Source organism: Scyliorhinus torazame, chromosome 14 (genome assembly GCF_047496885.1).
Source record: "Scyliorhinus torazame isolate Kashiwa2021f chromosome 14, sScyTor2.1, whole genome shotgun sequence".
Classification (NCBI taxonomy): Eukaryota; Metazoa; Chordata; class Chondrichthyes; order Carcharhiniformes; family Scyliorhinidae; genus Scyliorhinus; species Scyliorhinus torazame.
The window spans coordinates 190564503-190575968 of record NC_092720.1 but is presented as its reverse complement, the minus strand read 5'-3'; the positions used below and the strand labels follow the sequence as shown (position 1 = coordinate 190575968).

Below are 11466 nucleotides of genomic sequence, written 5' to 3'. Positions count from 1 at the left end.
AGCCTCCCTCCCCACGTCCCTCCATCCCGTGACTCTGCCCACGGCTCCTCCTCTCTCCCCCACCCCCATCGCCCCTCCAACCCCCAGCACAGCCCCAACATCACCCCTCTCCCCCCCCCCCCAAACACCGTCTCCGATCCCCACCCTGAATTTTGAATCCCCCACCTACTCCTTCCCTCCCTCCCCCCCCACCTCCCTCCCTCCCTTCCTTCCCCCCCCCCCCCCACCTCCCTCCCTCCCTTCCTTCCTTCCTTCCTCCCCCCCCCCCCCCCCCCCCGCCGGCCTTGCTCTGGTTCCAGGTTTATAAATACCGCGCCTTCACTCCCTGCGTTTTCCATCTTACCCTCAGTGGTTTGGTCCAAGTCTTTTCCTGTTGGACAGGGACCATCTCCCCTGGGGGTACAAGTTCCCGGTTCACCCCCACCTCCAGGTCATGTGAGCCGGTGAAGGTGACGCGATAGGCTGGAATCCGGTGGCCCCACCAGAGTTGTCGAGAAACGCACCAATCGCTGGAAAACAAGGAATAGGGGCTGGGTTAGCACACTGGGCTAAATCGCCGGCTTTGAAAGCAGACCAAGGCTGGCCAGCAGCACGGTTCAATTCCCGTGTCAGCCTCCCCGAACAGGCGCCGGAATGTGGCGACTAAGGGCTTTTCACAGTAACTTCATTACAGTGTTAATGTAAGCCTACTTGTGACAATAAAGATTATTATTAAGAATTTAATACAAATGCAGATTGCGTTTAATATTTCGGTGTTATTCTGTAAATTAAGGAGACCTGCATTTTGAAACGTATTCTAATTGTTTGTTTTCTCAGGGGTTTATCGGTGAGCAATGCTTTATTATTTGGGTTTTAATGATCGTCTATAACTGCGCTGTGATGATGACGTGTTTCATTTGAACCATCATCACAATTTGACACCAGCTGCCACAATGGTTTCTCAGTGAACCGATTAAATAATAAACCCCCCTCCTCGGGTCCCTCTGAACCTGCCTCAGGGTCAAGCAGAAAATGCTGGACAAATTCGGCAGGTCAGGCAGCAACCGTGGAGAGAGAGGAAAACAGAGTTGACATTTCGAGTCCCTCGGCGGTCATATGGATTCGAAGCGTGAACTCTTGTTTCCCTCGTCATAGCCACTGCTGGACCTGCTGAGCTTATCCAGCCTGTTCAGGTTTTATTTCAGATTTCCAACCTCTGCAGTATTTTGCCCAGCTGTTCCCTGACCTACTCAACACCTTTAACCCCACACACACGCCCTCTCTCTCCAGGTGGTATCTGGGTTGACAGGGAAGTAGACACCCCTCCCCCCACCTTGGTGACACTCCTCAGTTCTCCCTATATCCCAACGGCTAAGCTTCAGAAAGGATTTCACCGACTCTGAAGAGCTTTGGCCTTCCTGAGGTGATTGTCAGCCAGCACAGAAACGCAGACGTGGCCTTTCTTTTCAATCCAGTCGCATGCTCCTCGCAGCGTGGGAACAAAGAGCCATAGAATCCCGACAGTGCAGGAGGAGGCCATTTCGCCCATCAAGTCTGCACCGACCCTCCAACAGAGCCCTGTACCGAGGTTCCCTCCCCCAGCCTATCCCCGTAACCTTACGTGCACAGTGACCCAGAGCCGGGATCGCACCCATGTCCTTGGCAGCCGTGCTAACCACTGCTCCACATCCTCGGCACCGTGAGGCAGCAGTGCTAACCACTGTGCCACATCCTCGGCACCGTGGGGCAGCTGTGCTAACCACTGTGCCACATCCTCGGCACCGTGAGGCAGCAGTGCTAACCACTGCACCGCGTGCCGCCCGGGGCTGGGATGGCTGAGCTCCATCGGACTGATCTTCTGCCACCCCGGCGGAGGAGCTACTGACAGATCTGAGCCGCGGCCGCGGTGCAGTGGGCCGCGCACTCCCGCTCGGAGTCAGCCGGTTCCGGGTTCAAGTCGCACTCCGGTGACTGGAGCACCATAACCTGCACGGCATCCCAGAGGGACTGCTGCACTGTCAGAGGTGCCAGCAGTCCTGTGAGAGGTTGAGGCAAGGCTCCCTCTGCGCTCTCACGTCATAGCAAAAGATCTCTTGCCACAATTTCAAAGAAGAGCCGGGGAGTAAATGGGGCTACATCAGGCGTGGACAGGCAGAGGGTGATCCCTGCGGTCTGCGTCCCAGCTCTTCTCCACACACTCTGCCATCCATCTACCCACCCACCCTCCAACCCCAAGCACTGACCTGATGTTGGCGAGCCAGCTGTGCCAGGTCTTGTGCAGGGATGCAGGTATGAAGCTCAACTGTCCTCGGTCCACGGCCTACAGGGCAGAGGAATGTTAAAGAGCAGGCAGTGAGTTGCCAGCAACAGGCATCAGGCAGGCAATCGGAGGCAGCATCCTCTGCACAGCCATTGAGACAGCCCAAGCCCGACTGGTTTGTATAGCAGAGCCAGTACAGCATGCCCACAAACATACCACCCACCGCTTCCCGGTGTCTGGCAAACGAAGATAACCCACCAACATGGCCGAGTGTGAAATGAATCCTTCCCTTAGCACAGGGTCAAAACTCATCCATAACCCAACTGTGCCCCCCCTCCCCCCCATTCCCACACAACGGACTGGGTGGGTGGGTCAGACACTGTCCTTTCTCCAGGTTTCCTAACCAGGTTGGTAAAGGCAGCCTTGAGGAGGAGTTTATAGAATGTGCCCGGAATAATTTCCTGGAACAGTATGTAATGGAACCTACAAGGGAACAAGCGGTCCTAGATCTGGTCCTGTGTAATGAGGCAGGATTGATTCATGATCTCATAGTTCGGGATCCTCTTGGAAAGAGCGACCACAATATGGTGGAATTTAAAATACAGTTGGAGGATGACAAGGTAAAATCAAACACTGGTGTTTTGTGCTTAAACAAAGGCGATTACAATGGGATGAGAGAAGAACTAGCTAAGGTAGACTGGGAGCAAAGACTTCATGGTGAAGCAGTTGAGGAACAGTGGAGAACCTTCCGAGCGATCTTTCACAGTGTTCAGGAAAGGTTCATACCGACAAAAAAGAAAGACGGTAGAAAGGGGAAGAATCGACCGTGGATATCGAAGGAGGTGAGGGAGAGTATCAAATTGAAGGAAAAAACATACAAAGTGGTAAAAATTAGTGGGAGACTAGAGGACTGGGAAGTCTTTAGGGGACAACAGAAAGCTACTAAAAAAGCTATAAAGAAGAGTAAGGTAGACTATGAAAGTAAACTGGCTCAGAACATAAAAGCAGATAGTAAAAGCTTCTTCAAATATATAAGACAAAAAAAGAGTGGCTAAGGTAAATATTGGTCCTTTGGAAGATGAGAAGGGAGATTTAATAATAGGAGACGGGGAAATGGCTGAGGAGCTGAACAAGTTTTTTGGGTCAGTCTTCACAGTGGAGGACACAAATAACATGCCAGTGACTGATGGAGATAAAGATATGATAGGTGAAACCTTGAGATGATTGTAATCACTAAGGAGGCAGTATTGGGCAAGCTAATGGGGCTAAAGGTAGACAAGTCTCCTGGCCCTGATGGGATGCATCCCAGAGTGTTAAAAGAGATGGCTAGGGAAATTGTAAACGCACTAGTGATAATTTATCAAAATTCACTAGACTCTGGGGTGGTCCCAGAGGATTGGAAAGTAGCAAACGCGACACCACTGTTTAAAAAAGGAGGTCGGCAGAAAGCGGGTAATTATAGGTCGGTAAGCTTAACTTCGGTTGTAGGGAAAATGCTGGAATCTATCATTAAGGAGGAAATAGCGGGGCACCTGGAGGGAAATTGTCCCATTGGGCAGGCACAGCATGGGTTCACAAAGGGTAGGTCGTGTCTGACTAATTTGGTAGAATTTTTTGAGGACATTACCAGTGCGGTAGATAACGGGGAGCCAATGGATGTGGCATATCTGGATTTCCAGAAAGCTTTTGACAAGGTGCCACACAAAAGGTTGCTGCATAAACTAAAGATGCATGGCATTGAGGGTAAAGTGGTAGCATGGGTAGAGGATTGGTTAACTAACAGAAAGCAGAGAGTGGGGTAAATGGGTGTTTCTCTGGTTGGCAACCTGTAACTAGTGGGGTCCCTCAAGGATCAGTGTTGGGCCCGCAGTTGTTCACAATTTACATAGACGATTTGGAGTTGGGGACCAAGTACAATGTGTCAAAGTTTGCAGACGACACTAAGATGAGTGGTAAAGCAAAAAGTGCAGAGGATACCGGAAATCTGCAGAAGGATTTGGATAGGTTAGGTGAATGGGCTAGGGTCTGGCAGATGGAATTCAATGTTGCCAAGTGTGAGGCTATCCATTTTGGGAGGAATAACAGCAGAATGGATTATTTAAACGGTAAGATGTTAAAACATGCTGCTGTGCAGAGGGACCTGGGTGTGCTGGTGCACGAGTCGCAAAAAGTTGGTGTGCAGGTGCAACAGGTGATTAAGAAGGCTAATCGAGTTTTGTCTTTCATTGCTAGAGGGATGGAGTTCAAGACTAGGGAGGTTATGCTGCAATTGTATAGGGTGTTGGTGAGGCCACATCTGGAGTATTGTGTTCAGTTTTGGTCTCCTTACCTGAGAAAGGACATATTGGCACTGGAGGGAGTGCAGAGGAGATTCACTAGGTTGATCCCAGAGTTGAGGGGATTAGATTATGACGAGAGGTTGAGTAGACTGGGACTGTACTCATTGGAGTTTAGAAGGATGCGGGGGGATCTTATTGAAACATATAAAATTATGAAGGGAATAGATAGGATAGATGCGGGCAGGTTGTTTCCACTGGCCGGGGAAAGCAGAACTAGGGGGCATAGCCTCAAAATAAGGGGAAGTAGATTTAGGACGGAGTGTAGGAGGAACTTCTTCACCCAAAGGGTTGTGAATCGCTGGAATTCCTTGCCCAGTGAAGCAGTTGAGGCTCCTTCTTTAAACATTTTTAAGAAAAAGATAGATACCTTTCTAAAGAATAAAGGGATTCGGGGATATGGTGTACGGGCCGGAGAGTGGAGCTGAGTCCACAAAGATCAGCCATGATCTCATTAAATGGCGGAGCAGGCTCGAGGGGCCAGATGGCCTACTCCTGTTCCTAGTTCTTATGTTCTTTCCCCCTCTGGGACTGGGTGGGACAGTGGGTCAGACACTGTCCTTTCCCCCTCTGGGACTGGGTGGGACAGTGGGTCAGACACTGTCCTTTCCCCCTCTGGGACTGGGTGGGACAGTGGGTCAGACACTATCCTTTCCCCCTCTGGGACTGGGTGGGACAGTGGGTCAGACTGCTCCCATTGTCTACCAAAATCTTTTTATTTTTATTTTTCACGTGTTTCAGGAAATTTCACTCACCGCCATTGCTTCCTCTGCAAGTTCCTGACACTTAACATACCACTGGCTCTTCAAGAGCGGTTCGACCACATCGCCAGATCGACTGCAAGAAAATGGAGTAGATGTCAATCAGGGGACCGGGGAGGGAGGGAAGAGGGCCAGCACCGCCTGGATAGAGAGAATGTGGAGACCAGGGAGGGAGGGAAGATGGCCAGCACCGCCTGGATAGAGAGAATGTGGAGACCGGGGAGGGAGGGAAGAGGGCAGGCACCGCCTGGATAGAGAGAATGTGGAGACCGGGGAAGGAGGGAAGAGGGCCGGCACTGCCTGGATAGAGAGAATGTGGAGACCGGGGAGGGAGGGAAGAGGGCAGGCACCGCCTGGATAGAGAGAATGTGGAGACCGGGGAGGGAGGGAAGAGGGCAGGCACCGCCTGGATAGAGAGAATGTGGAGACCGGGGAGGGAGGGACGAGGGCCAGCACCACCTGGATAGAGAGAATGTGGAGACCGGGGAGGGAGGGAAGAGGGCAGGCACCGCCTGGATAGAGAGAATGTGGAGACCGGGGAGGGAGGGAAGAGGGCCAGCACCGCCTGGATAGAGAAAATGTGGAGAGGATGTTTCCATTTGGAGGAAAAACTAGAACCAGAGGACACCATCTCAGACTAAAGGGACGATCCTTTAATGCGGACATGAGGATGGATTCTTTTCAGCCAGAGGGTGGTGAATCTGTGGAACTCTTTGCCGCAGAAGGCTGTGGAGGCCAAATCACTGAGTGTCTTTAAGACAGAGCTAGATAGGTTCTTGATCAATAAGGGGTTATGGGGAAAGGCAGGAGAAAATATCAGCCATGATTGAATGGCGGAGCAGACTCGATGGGCCGAGTGGCCTAATTCTGTCTTTATGGTCTTTTAGCACCGCCGGGACATGTCCGGCACCACCCGGCCTGCTACCTAACCAACTCTCCATGTAGTCAGGCAGTGTTCACCCAGCATGTCTCCTTACCTGCACAAGCGCAACACCATGGGGTGCTCCTTGACACCACGATACAGACCTCGCTCTGACAGTGCCGCCATTACCAACTCACGGGCCTCAAATCGCTTCACACCCTAAACACAGAGAGAGAGAGAGAGAGAGAGAGACAGCACCAGAGGTGAGGCAGTGTGGCCTGTGAGGGGGTGCGTGAAGGAGGGAGTGTGGCCTGAGGAGGTGGTACGCGAAGGAGGGACTGTGGGCTGTGAGGTGGTGCACGAGGGAGGGAGTCTGGGCTGTGAGGAGGTGCACGAGGGAGGGAGTCTGGGCTGTGAGGTGGTGCACGAGGGAGGGAGTGTGGCCTGTGAGGAGGTGTGCGAAGGAGGGAGTGTGGGCTGTGAGGTGCGCAAAGGAGGGAGTGTGGCCTGTGAGGTGGTGCGCGAGGGGAAGGAGTGTGGGCTGTGAGGTGGTGCGCGAGGTGAGGGAGTGTGGGCTGTGAGGTGGTGCGCGAGGTGAGGGAGTGTGGGCTGTGAGGTGGTGCGCGAGGTGAGGGAGTGTGGGCTGTGAGGTGGTGCGCGAAGGAGGGAGTGTGGGCTGTGAGGTGCGCAAAGGAGGGAGTGTGGCCTGTGAGGTGGTGCACGAGGGAGGGAGTGTGGCCTGTGAGGTGGTGTGCGAAGGAGGGAGTGTGGGCTGTGAGGTGCGCAAAGGAGGGAGTGTGGCCTGTGAGGTGGTGCGCGAGGGGAAGGAGTGTGGGCTGTGAGGTGGTGCGCGAGGTGAGGGAGTGTGGGCTGTGAGGTGGTGCGCGAGGTGAGAGAGTGTGGGCTGTGAGGGGGTGCGTGAAGGAGGGAGTGTGGCCTGAGGAGGTGGTATGCGAAGGAGGGACTGTGGGCTGTGAGGTGGTGCACGAGGGAGGGAGTCTGGGCTGTGAGGAGGTGCACGAGGGAGGGAGTGTGGCCTGTGAGGAGGTGCGCGAAGGAGGGAGTGTGGGCTGTGAGGAGGTGCGCGAAGGAGGGAGTGTGGGCTGTGAGGAGGTGCGCGAAGGAGGGAGTGTGGGCTGTGAGGTGGTGCGCGAAGGAGGGACTGTGGCCTGAGGAGGTGCGCAAAGGAGGGAGTGTGGCCTGTGAGGTGGTGCGCGAGGGGAAGGAGTGTGGGCTGTGAGGTGGTGCGCGAGGTGAGGGAGTGTGGGCTGTGAGGGGTGCACAAGGTGAGGGAGTGTGGGCTGTGAGGGGTGCACAAGGTGAGGGAGTGTGGCCTGTGAGGAGGTGTGCGAAGGAGGGAGTGTGGCCTGTGAGGAGGTGTGCGAAGGAGGGAGTGTGGCCTGTGAGGAGGTGCACAAAGGAGGGAGTGTGGGCTGCGAGGTGGTGCGCGAGGTGAGGGAGTGTGGGCTGTGAGGGGTGCACAAGGTGAGGGAGTGTGGGCTGTGAGGGGTGCACAAGGTGAGGGAGTGTGGCCTGTGAGGAGGTGTGCGAAGGAGGGAGTGTGGCCTGTGAGGAGGTGCACAAAGGAGGGAGTGTGGGCTGTGAGGTGGTGCGCGAGGTGAGGGAGTGTGGGCTGTGAGGGGTGCACAAGGTGAGGGAGTGTGGCCTGTGAGGAGGTGTGCGAAGGAGGGAGTGTGGCCTGTGAGGAGGTGCACACAGGAGGGAGTGTGGGCTGTGAGGGGGTGTGCAAGATGAAGGAGTTATGGCTGTGTGGGTGTGTGTGAGGGAGGGATGTCAGCTGTGAGGGAGTGCGCGAGTTGAGGGATTGTGGGCTGTGAGGGAGTGCGCGAGGTGAGGGAATGTGGGTTATAAAGGGGTGAGCGAGGCAAGGAAGTGTGAGCTGTGAGGGGGTGAGTGAGGTGAGGGAGTGTCAACTGTGAGGGAGTGCGTGAGGTGAGCGAGTGTGGGTTATAAGGAGGTGAATGAGGTGAGGGAGTGTGGGTTGTGAGGGGGTAAGCGAGGTAAGGGATTGTGCGAGATGAGGGATGCGCGAGGTGAGGGCGTTTGCGAGGTGAGGGAGTTTGCGAGGTGTGGGAGTTCAGGTTATACTCAGAATTTACAGTGCAGAAGGCGGCCATTTGGCCCATCTCATCTGCACCGGCCCTTAGAAAGAGCACCCTACTTAAGCCACACCTCCACCCTATCCCCGTAACCTAGCAACCCCACCTAAGCTTTTTCTTTGGACACCAAGGGCAATTTAGCACGGCCAATCCATCTAACCTGCACATCCTTGGACTGTGGGAGGAAACCGGAGCACCCGGAGGAAACCCACGCACACACGGGGAGAACGGTGACCCAAACCGGGAATCGAACCTGGGACCCTGGAGCTGTGAAGTGACTGTGCTAACCACTGTGCTACCTTAAGGGGGTGAGTAAGGTGAGGAGGTGTGGGCTGTGGCAAAGCTGGGGGGGGGGGATTTCATAGAATCCATACTGTGCAGGAGGCTTTTCGGCCTACCGAGTCTGCCACAACCCTCTGAAAGGACACCCTACTTAGGCCTACGCCCTTGGCCTATCCCCGTCACCCACCTAATCTGCACATCTCTGGACACTAAGGGACAAATCATCAAGGCCAATCCAGCTAACCCAGAGATCTCTGGACTGTGGCAGGAAACCCACGCAGGTACGGGGAGGATGTACAAACGCCACACAGTCACCCAAGGCTGTAACTGAATCAGTCTCTGGCGCTATGAGGCAGCAGTTCCCACTACTGTGCCACCGTACTGCCCATTCCTCTCCTCACGTTACCTCACTCGGCACCGCACTCCTCCTTGCACTATCCGCTCGTTCACCCACTCACTCTTCCCCTTGCTTGCCCCGTTCCCCCATCTGCTCTCCTTTCAACCCCCACATTCCCCCCCTCTCCCCCTCCCATATACCTCTCGCCCCTTCATTCACTCCATACCCGGTCCGGTTACTGATCCGCTGCCGTTTCCGTTACCTGCAGCCAGTCTCCGCTCTCGGTTGCCATGTTCCCATCCTCGTTGAAGACGGAGATTTGAGGGAGCTGGTGTTTCAGGCCGAGCTCGAAGTCAGTGTAGTCATGAGCAGGAGTCACCTTCACAGCACCTGTCGGGAAGGGGGATGACCAAGTCAGGATAGGAACTACCCACTGCCCTGCGCACTAATCACCATGCCAACGCCACACTGGACAATGATCGGCGGCACAACAGTGCAGCACAGCGCTGCCCCTGTGGGATGCTGGGTCTGTGCCGGGCTAGCAAAGGGTCAGCATCATATGGGGCTTCACAGATCCCAAGAGTTAGCATCTCCAAAAGGTCAGACTACAAGTAAATAGGATCAGGAGTGGGCCATTCAGCCCCTCAAGCCTTCGCCGCCATTCAATTAGATCAGGGCTGATCCGATTTTAGCCTGAACTCCATAGAATTCCTACAGTGCAGCAGGAGGGCGTTTGGCCCATCGAGTCTGCACCAACCCTCCAAAAGAGGAACCCACCCAGGCCATCACCCACCCTATCCCCGTAACCCCACCTAACCCGCACATCTTTGGACTGTGGGAGGAAACCGGAGCACCCGGAGGAAACCCACGCAGACACGGGGAAAAGTGTCAACTCCACAGAGAGAGTCACCCAAGGCCGGAATTGAACCTGGGTCCCTGGCGCTGTGAGGCAGCAGTGCTAACCACGGTGCCACCGTGCTGCCCTCCAGCTGCCTGCCCTCGACTTCCCCGTCGAACAAACGTCTGTCGAACTCAGCATTGAACACATTCAAGGCCCCACAGTCCCCCATTGCTCTCTGGGGGAGCAAATTCACAACAGTCCCCGCAGACCCCTGCATGGGCACGGGAGACAACACCACAAGCCCCCAGGGGACCCCCAAACCTATGGGCCAGCATCGCCACGCACACTCCCCACTGCCCGTTTCAATGCTCCCCAGTGATGAATCGTACCGGAACGCGATTTCTTTCTCTGCTGTTACCTGTGCCGAACTCGCGGTCGACCAGTGTGTCGGTGAGAATGGGCAGCAGACGGCCCGTGAAGGGATGACGGATCTGCTTCCCCACGAGGTGCTGAGGGGGAGGAAGAAGAGGGCGAGGTTAGTGAAAGGGCTATTCATCGCTAAGTGTCCATTCCAATTACCGGCCGTACTCCGAACCCGGACCTCCACAAACCAGGAACTATGCCCTGTGTCAAAACTGGCAGAGCAGGGATGGGAGTCAGCACTGGGGGAGTTCGATAGAACCAACCAGGGAATGCACGGAGGGTGCCTGAGAGTGAGAGTGGGTCAACAATAATCAAGGACTGAATTCAGGGGCCCGAGAGAGAGGCAGGGGGGCCCGAGAGAGAGGCAGGGGGGCCCGAGAGAGAGGCAGGGGGGCCCGAGAGAGAGGCAGGGGGGCCCGAGAGAGAGGCAGGGGGGCCCGAGAGAGAGGCAGGGGGGCCCGAGAGAGAGGCAGGGGGGCCCGAGAGAGAGGCAGGGGGGCCCGAGAGAGAGGCAGGGGGGCCCGAGAGAGAGGCAGGGGGGCCCGAGAGAGAGGCAGGGGGGCCCGAGAGAGAGGCAGGGGGGCCCGAGAGAGAGGCGGGGGGGCCCGAGAGAGAGGCGGGGGGGCCCGAGAGAGAGGCGGGGGGGCCCGAGAGAGAGGCGGGGGGGCCCGAGAGAGAGGCGGGGGGGCCCGAGAGAGAGGCGGGGGGGCCCGAGAGAGAGGCAAGGGGGCCCGAGAGAGAGGCAAGGGGGCCCGAGAGAGAGGCAGGGGGGCCCGAGAGAGGGGCAGGGGGGCCCGAGAGAGGGGCAGGGGGGCCCGAGAGAGAGGCAGGGGGGCCCGAGAGAGAGGCAGGGGGGCCCGAGAGAGAGGCAGGGGGGCCCGAGAGAGAGGCAGGGGGGCCCGAGAGAGAGGCAGGGGGGCCGAGAGAGAGAGGCAGGGGGGGCCAAGAGCGAGGCAGGGGGGCCGAGAGAGAGGGGCAGGGGAGGGCAGTGGGAGAGAGTGGTAAGATGCGTTAAGTAGAGCATTCCGCCCCCATTAATTTTCTCGGTTCTGATCTGAAGCTGATAATTCGGCTACTGCGCGACTCTCCTCGACCTGCCGCCTAGCCCAGCTCACCCCACCCGCCTCACCGTATACCGGCCATCGTCTGGGTGGACCACCACTGCGACGTCGCCCAACATGGTCTCTGGCCGTGTCGTTGCCACGACAACCTCCTCACCTAAACAGAGAAAAAAAGCGAGTGGTGGTGTTTGGGGTGGGCGGAGG

At 56.2% G+C, this 11466-nt stretch overlaps 1 protein-coding gene across 1 annotated transcript in view; it reads right to left on the bottom strand.

Moving 5' to 3' along the window:
- Positions 1-11466, bottom strand: part of vars2 (valyl-tRNA synthetase 2, mitochondrial) — a 68679-nt gene that overhangs the window by 33334 nt on the left and 23879 nt on the right. The window contains exons 10-16 of the mRNA XM_072473260.1: positions 11331-11419; positions 10197-10287; positions 9200-9327; positions 6314-6417; positions 5331-5412; positions 2223-2299; positions 344-509 (exon numbers count right to left, since the gene is read on the bottom strand). Of these exons, the coding sequence (XP_072329361.1) occupies positions 344-509; positions 2223-2299; positions 5331-5412; positions 6314-6417; positions 9200-9327; positions 10197-10287; positions 11331-11419 (737 nt within the window). The remainder of the gene's footprint in view (positions 1-343; positions 510-2222; positions 2300-5330; positions 5413-6313; positions 6418-9199; positions 9328-10196; positions 10288-11330; positions 11420-11466) is intronic.